The sequence below is a fragment of the Ictidomys tridecemlineatus genome, chromosome 15 (assembly GCF_052094955.1).
Source record: "Ictidomys tridecemlineatus isolate mIctTri1 chromosome 15, mIctTri1.hap1, whole genome shotgun sequence".
Lineage (NCBI taxonomy): Eukaryota > Metazoa > Chordata > Mammalia > Rodentia > Sciuridae > Ictidomys > Ictidomys tridecemlineatus.
Window position 1 is genome coordinate 455,052 of NC_135491.1, and position 17,157 is coordinate 472,208.

The 17,157-nt window shown below is 45.7% G+C and overlaps 1 protein-coding gene and 1 pseudogene across 2 annotated transcripts; both read left to right on the plus strand.

Moving 5' to 3' along the window:
* The first annotated feature begins 332 nt into the window (after positions 1 to 332).
* Positions 333 to 13,871, plus strand: LOC101958742 (uncharacterized). 2 transcript variants are annotated; one of them, XR_013431117.1, is made up of 4 exons: positions 333 to 481; positions 1,003 to 1,041; positions 3,479 to 3,605; positions 13,591 to 13,871. XR_013431117.1 is itself a non-coding variant. In XM_040279766.2 (3 exons), the coding sequence occupies exons 1-3, from the start codon at positions 2,642 to 2,644 to the stop codon at positions 7,661 to 7,663; spliced, it is 1,785 nt and encodes a 594-aa protein (XP_040135700.2). In that variant the 5' UTR covers positions 1,053 to 2,641; the 3' UTR covers positions 7,664 to 8,184. The 2 variants fall into 2 exon arrangements, 1 of the variants encoding a protein (XP_040135700.2); XM_040279766.2 differs by lacking the exons at positions 333 to 481; positions 1,003 to 1,041; positions 13,591 to 13,871 and adding exons at positions 1,053 to 2,722; positions 6,087 to 8,184.
* A 2,080-nt stretch (positions 13,872 to 15,951) lies between these two features.
* Positions 15,952 to 17,108, plus strand: LOC144370987 (vomeronasal type-1 receptor 1-like; annotated as a pseudogene).
* Positions 17,109 to 17,157: the final 49 nt, after the last annotated feature.

The following is a 17,157-nucleotide window of genomic DNA, read 5'->3' on the forward strand; positions in this document are numbered from 1 at the left end:
CTCTGCTCCTGGACCCAGCCCCCGAAACCCGCTAAGGAGCGAGAGCGAACGGCCATTCGCCTGCGCGCAGGGCGGACACGCCTCTCCGCGTCCACGTGGAAACTCCAGTAGAGACCACTTGGCCGCGTTCCCTTTAAGAAGTGCGAAGCCCCGCCCCGCTTTCCAAAGGCGGTGACGCTATCTCCCAGCGCCCCGCGAGGCCGATAGGCTGCGGTCCCAGAGAGCCACGCAGACCGCCCTGCGGAGCGTGAGAACTACGTTACCCAGAATGCCACGCTAAGACCTGGCCAATGAGCGCTCGGCAGAGGGCGCCGCCGCGTTTGTTCTGTAGATCGGGGCGGGACTTCCGGCATCGCTCCCGGACGGTCGTAGTGATAGCTTTCCGGTTCCGCAGGCTCCATCAGCTATAGGGGTTCTGGGTGGTCTTCGCGGCACAACCGCGAAGCCGATGGCTGTGGCCGCGCCGCAGGACACAGGCGGGGTAAGCGCCGAGTCCCCCGGGCCGCCCGAGTCCCGGATCCCCGAGGGGCTGCGCGCGTCCTCCTGTGTCACTCCACCTTTCCGGTCTCGGTGTCCAGAAGGATGCGGGGCTCAGGGGCGGGTCCCCACTTCCCAAGCTGGTGTCCAGGGTGTGGGGGAGCGTGACTGCCGAAGGGACTGGTTTCTTTATTTCACTAGGACGGTTGAGCCAGCAGCAATCACCCTTATCCTCAGGGTTTTGATAGCCAGGGAGTGCTGTGCTCAGAAGAGCGTGGTCTGCGTTAAGTTTTTCAAAGTTTCCAAACGCAATTCCAAGTTAGAACATCTGGAAAGGGGATAGCACCGAGGTGCAGCAGAGATGGAGTCCTAGTGCAAGTTCTCACCGTAGTTAACAGCACCCAGGACTGGGGCACTCAGGCCACCCATAATGCAGTCATCCCCAGGGCTGGGCGGGGAAAAAAAGGAGGCCTGAGTCAGGGGAACCCGCACCATGGTCACTTGTCTCTCTCCGTCTTCTCACAGGCTCCCATGACTACAAAAACCCTTATGGACTTCGCACAGGTGAGTAGAGGGTGTGCCAGGACTTCCATGATTCTGATCCCACTCTGTCTCTCCATCTTTTAATGTTCTGGGGATCGTCTCATGTTACTTCTCTACTTCTTTGATCCTGAGCAACTACATCAAGCCCAGGAATCACATGTCTAGACTAGGGGCTATCTGAAGTGTTTTCTTTTGCTGGAAACTAGTACAGTAAGGTGTGGAAGGTTGTCCCAAGTTTAGATAATTGGAAAGCAAATGCTAGAACCTAGGGCTGAGTTGTTGAGGAAAGCAGGGAGTTGAAAGCTAAAGAACAGAAATCACACTGTGATGGTTTTCTCAGATTTTCTGTGTCTCTTCTGGAATGAGACAAGTGATGCAAGTTTTGGATCAGAAGATGGAGATCTGACCCAACTCTCAAATTTCCTGTGGCTACAACATGGAGACCAGACTGTGGGTGTGAAGGGTGGGATAGGAGGAGCAAAGATAATCCTATTGTAGCAGTCAGGTGAGAGCTAATAATGGCTGGACCAATGTGGTGGCCATGCAGTTGGTAGCTGTTGGTATCTATATCAGTTTTTTTAAGTAAGAAAGACCAGGTTTATAGATACTGAGGGTGAGATATTCTTACTTAAGAATCTGTAGTTCATGGAAGTGGGGTGTTTGGGTCTAGTAGCTAGAAATATAGAAGCTCCACTAAGCAGGATAAGTTTGTAGTAGGGTTAATTATTGGAATATTCACAGTTTTGTTTTGGGACATCTTTAGAGGCTGAGACATTTCAAAGAACAGTTAGTTTAGACATCAAATGGATAGTTAACTACACAGGACTACAGCTTTGAGGAGGGATTCAGGACACATCCAGAAGGTAGTGGTCAGTGTTTGTCCTGGGTGTAGCTTGGGTCACCATTAAAAGGGAATCCTGGTTTGCTGGTAATGCTATTAGGAGCCTGGGGAACCTATGGGTGTGTCTTGTGCTTGGGTCCTTGGGTGGTAGTTGTGGGAGTCACAAAGATGTGGGAGAGAAGTGAAAGGTATGGGAGAGAGGATGGTCTGCAGTTTGCCATGAAATCAGTGTGAAGGCCTAGGAGTAACTGAGGTACTGAAGCTAGGACTAATGCTTATTCAACATACTTTATATCCACAAGATTTTTGTAGAATCCGTGGTGTTTCTTTCGAGTTTCATAAATTAGCAGCATAAATTTTCATGAGGAGAGTTGGTATTCCTGAGGTGTAAGGCTACTGTGGCAGGCCATTGAATGAAGGTCAGGAGGAGAGGCAGGCAATTCCTGGAGGGGGGCATATCAAGTACACCACAAGTGGAAGTGGGCTGTGGTTTCTGAAATCTGAGGCCGTTCTGGGTTGCTGAGGTTGAAACAAGGAGCTCAGCAGAGGAGCTGTTGTTGGGATGTGGCCTGAGTGTTCCTGAAGGATTCATGTGTTGAAATGTGAATCCCATCCTGACTTATTAACAGTGGAAACAATCTGTGATGTTTGGAGGTTGAGCCTTTGGGACGTGATTCGGGCTATGTAGAGTTGTTAGGATGTAGCCTGTGGTAGAATTCTGCTGGCTGTATAAGTAGAAAAGCGATTGCATACACATATGCGTGTTTCCTGTGTCTTGTCATGTTATGCCCTGAGCTACTTGAGGAGACTGCCAGCAAGGCCATCTCAGAGGAAGTGTTTAGACCTTGCACCTCCAGAACTGTGAGCCCAAACTTCCTTCTTTATACAGCAGCTTGCCTCAAATAGTTTGTTATGCTAGTAAAAATGGACTAATGTGGCCTGCAGAACAGGACAGGGACTGCCTCTGGCAGTGGGGACTAAGCTCTGGGTAGTACTAGATCTTGTATCAACTTGCCAAGCTTTTTCAATGCCATGTTCTGAGTGATATGGTGAAACCAGAGAGATGCCTGTGGTGTGGGACACAGGGGTGGAGGTGGCTGAGGAGCGAGGCTATATGAGAAGTGCAGTTCAAGGAGTGACGTTTACACTATGGGGATTGTGAGCTAAATGACCGATGGCCTGGCATTGAGGACATCAAAGATGATGAGCCCAGATTTGTGTCTGAGAGGCACAATCTTGGGACCCCAGGAAAATCACCTGGCTTTTGGGGATCTGGCCCTACATGTCAGGCCATTTAGCTGGTTCTCCCAGCCCACCTGCCTGGGGATGCTGAAGGAGGATAGTGACCATGGGACCAAGAGGAGAGCATGGTACTTGGTGGTGCTAAGGGAGGACACAGTGACCATGGACGATGAGGAGAGGGTGGTGCCTGATGGTGCTGAAGGAGGACACGGTGACAACAGAACTTGAGGAGACGGTGAAACTCAATACCATCGATGTCTCCTCTGAGTTAGAGAGCAGGAAGGAAGACGAGCAAGGGAAGGCTGACTGGTAGGGAGGAGGAGTGGACTTGGGTTCCTAGGAGAGAGGCTGATTAAATTTTCTCCATCTTGGCAGGACTGTGTGACCTTTGAGGATGTGGCCATTTACTTCTCCCAGGAAGAGTGGGGGCTCCTTGATGAGCATCAGCGGGTGCTGTACCTCGGTGTGATGTTGGAGAACTTTGCACTTGTAACCTCACTAGGTAAGACTCTCGCCCCACCCCACTGTTTTGAGCTGGGCTCTATTTATCCACTTTCCCTCTAGCGGCAGTTCTGCCTTTTCCAGAGCCTGTGGAAATCCTTTCCACTGTCTTGGCACATGTGCGTGGATGAGCTTGGTGCACTGCCACGAGAAGCTCTTGCTGCCCTGAAGTGCGCAGGGGAGGGTCTGGGCATCAGGTATCTAGAGTCAGCCTGACAGATCTCACCCGACTTTCTACTCCCTCTTTGGGTCACTATTCCCCAAGGTCTGCACCTCCTTTTGGATGACATTTCCTGTGGACTGTAGTGTGCTGTGTGGTTCTGGGCAGTGCTGCAGGATAACCTGGCCTGTCTTTCCTTTAGGAGAGCAAGTGAGAGCCCTGGTGGTGTCATAGGATGAACATGCCACACGTCTCAGAGGACTCTGGGCCTTGATGAGTGGCCGCTGACGGAGTGTATGACATCCAGACTTTCTCCTCATAACCAGCAGCCTGTTTTCTAACCCTAACCAGCAGCCTGCCTGGTGTCTGCCAGAGTTTTGGAGCTGATGCCACTGGTCAGCGTTTGTTTTTGTCTACCTACTTACCTACTTTTCTTTCCTTTCCTTCTTTCCCTTCCTCCCCTCACTTCCTTCCTTCCTTCTCTTCTTTCTTTAGAGTTTTGGAGCTGATGCCGCTGGTCAGCCTTTGTTTCTGTCTACCTTCCTTTTCTTCCCCTGGAATTGAACTCAGGGTACTTAATCACTGAGCCACATACCTAGTCCTTTTTTTTATGATTTATTTAGAGACAGTGTCAAGTTGCTTAGGACCTTGCTTAGTTTCTGGGGCTGGCTTTGAACTTGCAGTCCTCCTGCCTCAGCCTCCTGAGCTGCTTGGACCACAGGCATGTGGCACCACTCCTGGCCTTTTCCTTGTCTTTGTTGATTTTTTGCTGACTCCTTACTTTGTGGTCTCTGGCCTTTTGCTGCTCCCTCCTTTCTGTACTCCATGTGCCACATATCCTCTGCACTGCCTCCTTGATGATATTTCCCAGCACTGACCATTTGTGGTGAAGTTTGTGAATGTCAGTAAATATTCCTTTTTCCAATTTTACTTTCCTGGTTCTGGATGCTACTAGCCTTTGGGACAGCATGCACATGTCACCAGATGACAAAGACTTGTCAAAGTCAGTGATGAGGAGTAGATTTGAGGCCCTGCCTCGCCACTGTGTTGTGCAACTCAGCCTTGTGTCCTTTGTGTGGTGATGGCTCACCCTTTTTGATCCTTAGAGGCTCAATACTGCCCGGCAGCCACTGCTTCAAAATGCTTCCAGCTTTCTCATCCTCAGAACGATACAGTGTGGACTCATTCCTTGATATGTATGTGATAGGACCTCCTCTTTCTGTTTTAAAGTGTACTGCAGGATTTTAACTGATTGAGTTGACTGAGTGAGAGTTTAATGTCATCGATAGAATAATTTATTATTTAAAGTGGCAAGAGAATAGTACCATGATATATGGGCCTACATGAGAAGGTGTCCAGTGCTGAAGCCAAAGCAGAAGGGAAAATACTAAACTATAGCCTTTATTGGACTTCCTGCCCAATAGGTAGGGCATGGTAAATAGTTCAGGATGGGTACATTAATCATTGCAGTGGACCCTGGGATTAAGGGACATCTTGGCCATACTTGCCTACTACCTGTTTTGGGATGATTGGGGCAGAGGACTATGGCATACTGAAGTATCAAGGCCATATAGAAAATATAGTCTGCAGTATGGACTCTGGATTGGTTATTTTGCATTTGAATGGTGTGATCCCATCTCACACCTTTGGTAAGAATTGCCTTGCTCTCTTCCCCAGCCAGCAAAATTTAGTTTGTTTTTAAATGGAATCTCATTCACTCTTGCCTCAGCTTCCCAAGTAACTTGGATTACAGGGGCATGCCATTCTTCAAGGCTTTCAGCAAAGCATTTTTGCTTTGTTTTGTTCTGGTGATTAAACTCAGTGCACTGTATTGCTGAGCTACATTCACACCCCTTTTTATTATTTTAAGACAGAGTATTTCTAAGTTTCTTAGGCCAGCCTTGAACTTGTGATCCTTTTGTCTTAGCCTCCCAAATAATTAGGGTTGCGGGCATGTACCACTAATCCTAGTCTTAGAAGTTTTTTTAAGGTATCAGAAAATCAGGCTGGGGGCATCGCTCAGTGGTAGAGTACTAGCATTTATGAGATCCTGTATTTGATCCTTAATATCACACATACAAAAATCATGTTATATGGGCTGGGGTTGTGGCTCAAGCGGTAGCGCGCTCGCCTGGCATGCGTGCGGCCCGGGTTCGATCCTCAGCACCACATACAAACAAAGATATTTTGTCTGCCAAAAACTAAAAAATAAATATTAAAATAAAAAAAAAATCATGTTATACAGGAAGTACTTTAAAACATAAGTAATATACTCCCACTATGGTTTCAACATGCATTTCATTAGAATTTGTTTGCTTACAGTTTGTTGGCATGGAATGGAGGATGAAGAGATACCTTCTGAGCAGATTTCTGTAGGACTGTCACAAGTCAAGACTACAAAGGCAGGTGTTTCTACCCAGGAGACTTATCCCTGTGAAATGTGTGTCCCAGTTCTGAAAGACCTTTTGCACCTGGCTGATCAACCTGGGCAGGAACCATACTTGACTGGGATATGTGCAAACCTTCACCAGGAGCAGAATTGTCACAGCTCAGAGATGTCCTTGAAGAGAGACTTGGGAAAAGCCTCATTTATGAAGAGCTGCAGAATCCAAGGGAAACCTGTAACTTGTGGGGATGTTGGAAAAAGCTTCTTGGCCACATTGGACTTTATCCAGCCCCAGTCTGTTCCCAACTGTGAGAGGCCAAATACAGTTACTGAGTGTGGGGAAGATCTTCATATTGGAATAAATCATTACAAGTGGGGTGAATGCAGAAAAACTTCCAGCCACAAACATGCTCTTGTTCACCATCCAAGAGTCTACACTGGAAAAAGGTTTTATGAATCTACCAAATGCGGGAAAGCCTACTGCTACAAGTACTCACTTATTCAGCTCCAGAGAGTCCATAATGGAGAAAGGCCTTATGAATGCAGTGAATGTGGGAAATCTTTCAGCCAGACCTCCCACTTGAATGACCACCGCAGAATCCACACTGGAGAGAGGCCTTATGAGTGTGGTCAGTGTGGGAAATCATTTAGTCAAAGAGCCACCCTCATTAAACATTACAGAGTGCACACTGGAGAAAGGCCTTATGAGTGTGGTGAATGTGGGAAATCTTTTAGCCAAAGCTCCAACCTCATTGAACACTGCAGAATTCACACTGGAGAAAGGCCTTATGAGTGTGATGAGTGTGGGAAAGCATTTGGGTCCAAATCCACTCTTGTTCGACACCAGAGAACTCACACGGGAGAAAAGCCTTATGAATGTAGCGAATGTGGGAAATTCTTTACACAGAGCCACAGTCTACTTGAACACCAGATAATTCACACCGGAGCAAGGCCTTATGAGTGTGGACAGTGTGGGAAGTCATTTAGCCTAAAGTATGGCCTCATTCAACATCAGTTAATCCACAGTGGGGCTAGGCCTTTTGAGTGTGACCAGTGTGGAAAATCTTTTAGCCAAAGAGCCACCCTCAATAAACACCACAAGGTGCACACTGCAGAAAAGCCTTATGAGTGTGGGGAATGTGGGAAAGCCTTTATGTTCAAATCCAAACTCATTCGGCACCAGAGGACTCACACTGGAGAAAGGCCTTTTGAGTGCAGTGAATGTGGGAAGTTCTTCAGACAGAGCTACACCCTTGTTGAACACCAGAAAATTCACACTGGCTTGAGGCCCTATGAATGTGGTCAGTGTGGAAAATCTTTTATCCAGAAGTCTGGCCTCATTCAGCACCAGGTGGTTCACACTGGAGAAAGACCATATGAGTGTGGCAAATGTGGGAAATCTTTTACACAGCACTCTGGTCTCATTCTTCATCGAAAATCTCACACCATGGAGAAGCCTCACAAAAGCAACAAATGTGAGGAAGCCTTCAGCCCAAGGTTTAACATCACTTAGCTCCTGAAAGTCCACACTTGAGAAAGGCCTATACCTGCAGGAATTGTGCTATTTCTTTGGTCAGTATTCGACCTTATGAGGGAACTGCCTGCCTGAAGTTGAACATCATACTTCCTAACACCCACACTGGGGTGAGAGTCCCACTCATTCAGGGACAGGTAAAGCTTACAGGAGCCTTTGTCAGAGTTAAATCACTGCCAGAAGGCATCTTCTACCACCTAACACAGTGTTCGTTGGTCATCTGAGCTTGTAAAAGAAGGAACATGTTTGCTTATGCCCAGGAGGAATTCTTGAACAGCCTGGGCCTTCAAGGATAATTCTTTCCCCTTTCTGACTAATTAAAACATATATCTGACCTAGTTTTTAACCAGGAGGAGCTGATCTGCAGTCTGCTAGAGTCTTCTAGGAATGGCTTACCTTACCTTCATGGAAAAGTTTTATCGGTCTCCCATTCACCAACATAAAATTTTCTTCATACTGTTCTAGCTTATGCATTAATAAATACTTTATTATTTAATCTATCTGTAGTCTTTGTGGTTCTATTCACAGTTTCTGATGAGAGGAGACAAAATTGAGCTCTGTGTGAATGATCAGTAGTTTTACAGAGCCCCCATTTTTAATATCTTAACAGATATTATGAGTAAAAGTAATTATTATTTCTTACTCTAATTTGCTTTGCTGCCCAGGACCTATAAAAACCTGCAGAACTGTATATATCTTACTCTAATTTGCTTTGCTGCCCAGGACCTAGAAAAACCTGCAGAACTGTATATGTGTAGCCTTCATGTCTCTATTTTTGGTGAAAACAGATCATTATGAAGAGGGGTATCATGAATTTCTTCAGTTCCCATAGACTATCACATAGTGCCCAACACTGTAGAAGGGAAGCCTTTTTTAGGTTCTACAAGGGTAATGTGCTCTTGTGTTTATAATTCCATAGTGTCAGTCAACCCTATGGGAGCCAGGTATGCACCATAACTGGTACAGAAGTAGTAGGTGAAATTAATTGGAATTGGAAGATCCGACAGTAGAACAAGTGGACTGACACGTGTAAAAGTGCATACACATACACAAACTGACTCTGTTTCACTTCATGACATGCACACAGTCATATGATCTCTGTGTATTAAGCTTGACAGTGCATTCACAGTCTAGCTTGGATAGAACAACCCCACATCCTGTAGGCATAATAAAGAACTGATACCTGTCAGAGCCTGGGGCTGAGTGCACACCTTGGCACAACCTGCTGACTTATTGAGGGTTCCACATGAGTGCAGAACAGGCTAGGACAGATCATCTGAAGGATCTTGGGTTGAAGATGACTCAAATGACATTCCCCACCAGAGGCTTTTTTCTCAGGCACAATCATCCTGAAGTGCTGTCCACCTGACTTGGCCCTCAGAAGTTCTAGCTCTCTGCAACTTTCTAAGTGACAGTGAAGGATTCTAATGTCCAATAGCCCAAAGCCAACTTCCTACCTCTGACTTGCCAGGCATAGTACCTTTCAAGGAAGTGACCATGACCTTCACCTGGTAGAAATTTGAACCTGGCCCAGAAGATGGTGTATCAGTGTGTGAGGCTTTTGGAAAAACACACACTTAATACACAATGATTAATAGTTCTAGAGGATGTGCTTTAACTTGGGAAGAAAAAGGCAGTGGAAGGAGCATTGTAAAAGCTTACGTATTCATCCGAATTCCCCAGAGAAACAGAACCAATGGCATGTGAGCCTCTGTGCATGTGTGTGGAAGTTGAATTATTTATTTATTATAAGGAATTGACTCATGCAACTATGGAGGGTGACAAATCCAAATATCTACCATCTGCAAGCAAACCATTGGGGGTGGTTTCATAGTAATAGAAACCATAGAGCCACAGCAACCAAATGATATTGTGTATTGTATTGACATTAAAATTCACAAATAGAATAGTACAGAATAGAAGACACAGATTCAAAGCTGCACAATTCAGTCATCCAACTCTTTGACAAAGGTGCCACAAACATACATTGGAAAAAGGACAGACTTTTTAAACAAATGATTCTGGGGAAACTGGTCATTCATACGTAGAAGAATGGGACTAGATGATTATCTCTCAATCTGCACAAAAGTCAACACAAAGTGGACCAAAGACCTAAGAATTTTAACAGAAACGATGAAACTGCTAGAAGAAAACATAGGGTTTACACTTCACCAAAGAGGTGCAGGAAACAACTTCCTAAATAGGACCCTAGACACAGGAAATAATTGTAAGAGTTAATAAATACATTGGCATCAAATTTAAAAGCTTCTGCACAGCAAACGAAGCAATTAAGAATGAGAACAGAGAGCCTACAAAATGAAAGAAAATCTTTCCTTGCTACTCTTCTGACAGAATTAATGCCTAGAATATACAAAGAAGTCAAAAAAATACCAAAAATGCAAATAACCCAATTAATAAATGGAAAAATGGTTTCAACAGACAGTGCTCAAAAGAAGAAATACAAATGGACAATACATATATGAAAAAATGTTCAATGTCATTAGCTACTAGAGAAATGCAAATTAAAATACACTGAGATTTCATCTAACTCCAACTAGAATGGCAGCCACGAAGAATACAAACAATAATAATTGTTGGAGAGGATGTGATGAAAAGGGAAATTTTTACACTGTTTGAAGGATTGTAAATGAGTATGATACCATGGAAATCAGCCTGGAAGTTCCTCAAAAGACTAAACATGGAAACCACCATATGACCCAGCTATACCACTCTTTGGTATTTATCCTGAAAAGCTAAAGTCATTCGACTACAGTGAAACATGCATAGCCATGTTTGAAGTGGGATGATTCACAATAGCCAAACTATGGAACCAGCCTAGGTGTCCATCAATGAATGGATAAAGAAAATGTGGAATACATTTCCAATACACAATGGAGTTCCAATTGCACAATAAAAATTTTTCAGTAATAAAGAGGAATGAAATTATGTCATTTTCAGGAAATGGGGATGGAACTTGAGTGCATTATATTAAGTAAAGTAAGCTGAAGTCAGAAAGTCAAGGATGATGTTTTCTTTCATATGTGGAAGCTAGAAAGAATAAAGGTAAAGAAAGGTATACGTTAGGGGTGGGGAATCTAATAAAAATTGAACAGAGGTCACAGAAAAGGGACCAAGGGGGGAGGAGATGGGGGAAAGAGGAAATACTAGGAAATGGCATTGTCCAATTTATATGGTTATATTGTGTGTGTGTGTGTGTGTGTGTGTGTGTGTGAATGTGTAACAAATTCCATTATATATGACAATAAAAATATGTTTTAAAAAATGGGCTGGGGATATGGCTCAGTTGGTAGAGTGCTTGCATAAAGCCTTGGATTTGAATCGCAGCATGACACACACACACACACACAAAAGTGACCAGTTTGGAGTCATAACATCCTATAAATGGAATAATTGATGATTGCTGTGTCTCCTATGGAGACATTTCTCCCTTTCAGATAAAGACCTCTAGGTCAGCAGAATGTAAAGTTGCAGAAGGGGGAAGCAAAACATTTATTTACTTGTGAATCACTAAGGTTCTAGAGAGTGGTGTCACCTTCATTTGCACCTCTCAATTCCTGGGATTGTGAGCCCCAGTTATGGGGGAAACCATGTCATGTATCAGATACTGAATCTGAGCATGTAGAGTTTTTGGAACACCTGTAAGGTGTTTCCAACTAGCCAGTTCCTTTCAAAAGGCCATTCCACCATTCTTTCAGTACAGCTGCATCAGGCTGATGAGAAACATGGGAAGATAAGTGAATTCCATGCACATCAAACCACTGCCATATGTTACTTACTATGATGTAGTGAATAGATAGGACAGACAGAGAGTGAAACAGGCAGTTAGGGCAATGGGCACCATAAAAGCTTCTCTAAATGTAAAGGCCACTGCATGAAATTAACCTTTAGAAACTTTCCAAACACTCCAGCCAACTCCTTTGTGCTGGAGCATGGAAAAGAGGAAGCAGATGGACCTGAGTGAAGGCTACAGACTCAAGGGCTAAAGGGGTGCATAACCAATCAGAAGATCACAGGCCAAACCAATAGCCTTGGCATTTTTCCAATACCTGATTAACGCAGATATTGGTAAATGTCCCTATGCAGTATCTCTTTTAACCACTAGACTAGTACATGTAGGTGGCAAACTACTGTTTCTCTTCATTGCACTTGAATAAATCTTACTCTTTACATTCACTCTTCACTGTGGATTTCATTCTTCAAATTTGTGAGACAAGAACCTGAAAATAAGTCACTGAGTATGGCTGGGGTATTCTGCAACAATTAGATCCTGCTCACCTTTGCCAAAAAATCTGATCCCGATATTGAGACCAGCACTAAGGCTGGTAGGCACCCCTTGATGTAAAAAGCTGCCAGTGAGGTAGAAGGGTGTACCCCTTCCTGCAACTGCAGCAGCAGAAGTGGAGAATCGGATCATCTATAATTCTTGATCAGAAGCAATGCTGTGCAGAATTCCTTGACCATCAACAAGACATTCTGTATGTTCCCAGGTGATAGTATATCATCACATGCAGAGAAGGCACGCTATATTCAAAATATATGTTACAGTAAAAACAATGCTGCTTCTTTCATGACTGAATAAGTACAACGTAATCATGGCAATCAACCTGCCATCAGGTAGTTGCCTGATTAACCGTGGATCCAGTGTTGGTATCTGCCTTTAGTGACCGGGTACTCAGTGGGCCTTGCTGGCTGGAGTCTGTGCTGCTGAAGCCGTGCATGACCTCTAACTTGGCCACCTTAGCACTTTCTTCATAGTCTTATAGGGTAGTGTCAGGGTGACTGGAGCCAGAGTTTGACTCGTATTCACAAAGCAGGTCACCCTCTCTTCCTCATTATTAAAGTCCTTCTATGCCATTCAGGCAGGACTCACTCCTGTTCAACAACTTATCCCCAAATGCTTTTATCACCACTTTTTTTAATCATCTGTTTTCCAAGCCCCTGACTTTTGATCCAAACTCTTAAGCACAATGATAAGTTCTCTCTTCCTCTCTTTCTGTGTCTCTGCAGTATTAAAGATGGAACTCAGGGCCTTCCCCATGCTAACCAAGTGCTCTATTGACTTATGATTTATATCCTATTAAATTTGGAGATTTGGTGAGAGGTGTGAGCTGGCGAAGATATACTCACTTTGAATTTGTTTTTCAGACTGGAATTTTGAAGGGAATTTTTGGAGAAGATCACTAACTCACTTAGTTAAAACAGAAGTTTGGTACTATTAGGAATGTGAAAATTTTATTAAATACATTTTTCAAGAGCTCATCTGTTGTGGTTGAATCTGGAATGCTCCCCAAATCTCAAGTGCTGAAAGTGTAGTCCTCAGTGTATCACATTTCAGATGTGGAGCTTTTAGGCAATGGTTTGATCATGAGGGCTCTGAACTCAACAATGGATTAATCCATTTTTTAAATGGATGGATTGGTGCATCTTAGCTGGATGGTCTCCTAAGAGGCGAAACCTAGTTGGATAAAGTAGGTCACTGACCACATATTCTAGAAGGGTTTGTATTTTCTCTGGTCCTTTTTTGCTATCCAACTGCATTAGCAGAGGAAATTTCCTACATCACTCTTTTCTACCATAAATTTCTGTTTCACCTTAGGCCAGAGCAATGAGGTAGCTAAACATGGCTCATGGATAAACCAGGAGTCCAAATAAATGATTTCTCCTCTAAGTTGTTCTTGATAGATTTTTTTGATCACAGTGATGACAAGATAACTAACATCAGCATTGTGCATATCGAAAGGGAATTGTGCGTCTTGTTCATATGGTCCTTGAACATTAGACTATAAGAACTACTTTTTCAGTTATGACAAAAAGGGACCAGGAATGGGGGTGGGAATGGAATCCGCCCTCTTCTCCTGATCTCACTAAGGCAACTCCTGTGACAGCACCATCACAATGGATCCCCCTGTGAGCATCCTGATCAGTGTGAGACCCACCCTCGAGCCCACCTTCACTGCATGTAGCTTCTACCCTTCTCTCTCCAGTGGAACCACCGGCTTCTGACAAGAGACTGTGCAACTTAATGACTGGGGTGCATGTGAGTAAGGAAAGCAGACAGAATGTGGGGACAAAGCTGTTGCAATGTCACCTGTGCTGATATATCCCAGTGCCCATAAAAGTGCCTGACCTACGTGGGTTAGGAAATAAATATTCTTGAAGCAGCAAATGAATAAGTCCTTGTGGCACCCCACCTATTTGAACCACTGTGGTTGCTTCTCCACACTCACCACATGCCGTCTGATGTGAGTCTGGGAGTCCTAGGAGTTCTCAGGCACTAAAACAATCACACGATTGAAGCCCACAGGGCTGCGGGCTCCACTCCTCACTTAGCAGGTCTCTGTGTTCTCTGCTCAGGCTCCCGTGGGGTCAGTGCCTGCCTCAGGGTGAGGTCTGTCCCACTTGTTTCCCCTCTCCTGAAGGGCTTCTCACGGGGACAGGCTTGCAGAGACATGCCAGCCCCCAGGTGTGGGCCCAGGTGATCTCCAGTCCCCATGCTGGCACTGTCACTGCACCTGCAGGTGAAAGGACAGACACTTCCCAGCAAGGCACTGAGGTCACGGAGTCCTGAACTTTATCACCTGCCATGCCCAACCTGCAGGATGCTGCCTCAGAACCACTGCAGACAGCACACAGTCAGGTAAGCAGGGATTTTTCCTTCTTTGGACAGTTGTAAATTTTATGTGTATCTTGATGTTCTAATCAGCCATAAAACTAATCTATGGCAATCTACCAGATTAGTCTTATTACTTTTTCATCCTGAGGTTTACATTGGTCAGAACTCTGGGTTCTCCATGTGGGACGTTAGGGAACCCACTCAAGTCTGTTTTCCACACATCTTTTCTGTGCCAGCTCCTACTGTCGCTCTGGGCCACCCTCAGCAGGTCCTCCATGCCTGTTGGGTACGTCTGTGTCCTCTCATCTTGTCCACAGGGTCTCCGAGCAGGAATACGTTCCTTGTTAAGTGTCCCTTCTGTGGCACCAGTGTCCCCTACAAATGGACTCTCTGCTAAAGGGATGTCACAAGGGACCCTGCAGAGCCTCTGAGGGGTCTCGGCCACTATGTCACTGGCACTCAGTCCCCCGGTTCCAGGTCCATGCTGCGGCCACCGTGCTTTCTCAGGTCAGCATGTGGAGCCCAAGGGAGTCTGCAGGAGTCCATTTATAATTCTGTTCTGTTAGAGGCACATTAACATCCCTTAGGGGAAAGGCCTGGTTGTGTTTTCCATTTGGGGATAAAAATGCTACTCAGCAAAAACGTGTGGCTCACCCTGATGAGGAAGAGAAACTGGAGGAAGGGAAAGGGAGCAAAAGGAAATGTGGGCGCCAGGTTCCCCAGTCTGGTGTATACCCCTTGGCACCCCGGCTTGTAAGCAGGTTGTGAATGTGCAGAACTGCTGTTTTCACCCACTATTAATCTGTTCTCTGACTTACCCACCGCCATTTGTTCATGAAGCAGAAGATGATATTTCTATTCTTGCCAGGGATACTGCAGATGGGCAGCACACGCCCCTCATGAGGGCATCTATTTAGATCCCCCAGTGTCTGTATTAATCTGTTCTCTGACTTACCCACCCCCATTTGTTCATGAAGCAGAAGATGATATTTCTGTTCTTGCCAGGGATACTGCAGATGGGCAGCACACACCCCTCATGAGGGCTCAGGGCATCTATTTAGATCCCCCTGTGTGTCCACACATCCTAGGATTGTGGGGGACCCTAAGTCCTCCTGGCTGTGAATGTCTGCAATCTTGTCTCAGAACGGCCTCAATGTCCACAGGCTCTGGTTAGTGGAAATTCTCAGGGCAGGGAGGACTCACAGTCTCCCACAGTCCTAGGAAGGTGTGGAGCACAGGGTGAGCAGGCAGACCTGGAGGCTCCGCTGTAGCCTGAGCCCTGTCCTCTGGCTCATGTCAGGCTTGGTCTTCTGAAACACCCCTGTTCTCTCCGTCCCCTCTGTGTGGTCTACCTCACAGCTGTAGACCTATTGTGCATCTGTAGTACGCCAGTGAGTTTCAAACTCCCTTTCCTGTCTTGTAGAGGCTTTCAAGTGGTCAATTGTGAAAATTCTGCAGGTACCACAGTGCCCAGGTGGACAGGGATATGTGCTCTGACCACATCTCCCTCTCAGCTGCCATCCCTATATCTATGTTTGTATCCATTTTTATAGAAAGAGATCATCTGCACATGTCTGTGTCTTGCCATTGCCCTGAAAAATGTATTCTTGAAACAACCTGAGTCAAGGCACAGGGCTCTTCTTCACTCTCACTTTCCCTTGGAGGTGGACACTGCAGCTGTGGGCAGCACAGGTCTCACGGTGGGTCTTTGAGTTTCTGGGCATGAAGTCTTGGTCTATTTTGGGGAGAGTGTTTAGTTTATGGTCAGTATTACATTGGGGGATGTATTGATGCCGACACACTTAATCTCATGGGTTTATCTCTTCACCCCCTGCCCTGGGTACAAGCAGACCTGCGAGTGCTGACGTGATCTGCTCAGCATGGAAATGGGGATGGTGTTCCTCACTCAGACAGGAGTGGGATTCGTGGGAAACTGTGCCCTCCTTTGTCTCTATAATCTCACCTTGCTCACTGGACGTCACTTTAGACCCACAGACGTGATTCTCAATCAAGTGGTACTGGCCCATTCCATTGTTCTTTTTGTGAAAGGAGTCCCTCAGACTCTGTCAGCTCTGGGATGGAAACATTTCCTGGGTGACGCGAGATGTCAACCTGTCTTCTATTTCTATAGAGTGAGCACGGGTGTCTCCTTCAGCACTTTGTGCCTGTTCAATGGCTTCCAGGCCCTAAAGCTAAACCCCAGAATTTGCAGGTGGATCACGCTCAAGATGAGATCACTAGGATTTATCAGCTTCTGCTGTTTCCTCTGCTGGGCCCTGCATCTCTTGATAAATTCATTTCTCCCTTTAATAGTGAAAGGCCCATTGAATAAGAAAATTCTCAGTGTGGATGGGAATCACAGGTACTGTTCCTGAGTAGTGCCAGAAAGACACAGCACCTTATACACTGTCTTGTACTTCTCTCCCGACTTGTTGAGTCTGGACCTCACGGCCTGGGCCAGTGGCTCCATTGTCCTTGTCCTGCACAGACACAGGCAGCAGGTTCAGCACATCCACAGCTGCATCCTCTACCCCCCACCTTCTCATGAGGCCAGAGCCTGATTCTGGTGAGCTCCTGGGTTGCCTTTTATTCCGTCTACACTGTCTTGACCATTTGGATGACTCTTGCCCCCAGGAGAGGCCAGTGGGTCATGACCAGCTCTGTGCTGGTGTCCTCCTGTTTCCCAGCACTCAGCCCCTTTGTGCTCATCGTCAGTGACACCCGCGTCTCTCAGGTCCTCTATCACTGCAGAGCAAGGACACATGGTGTCTCCTAATCCACCTGCCTGGCTAGCGGTCTGTTGTCTTGGATGTATTTGAAAGTTAATGTCAAAATCTAC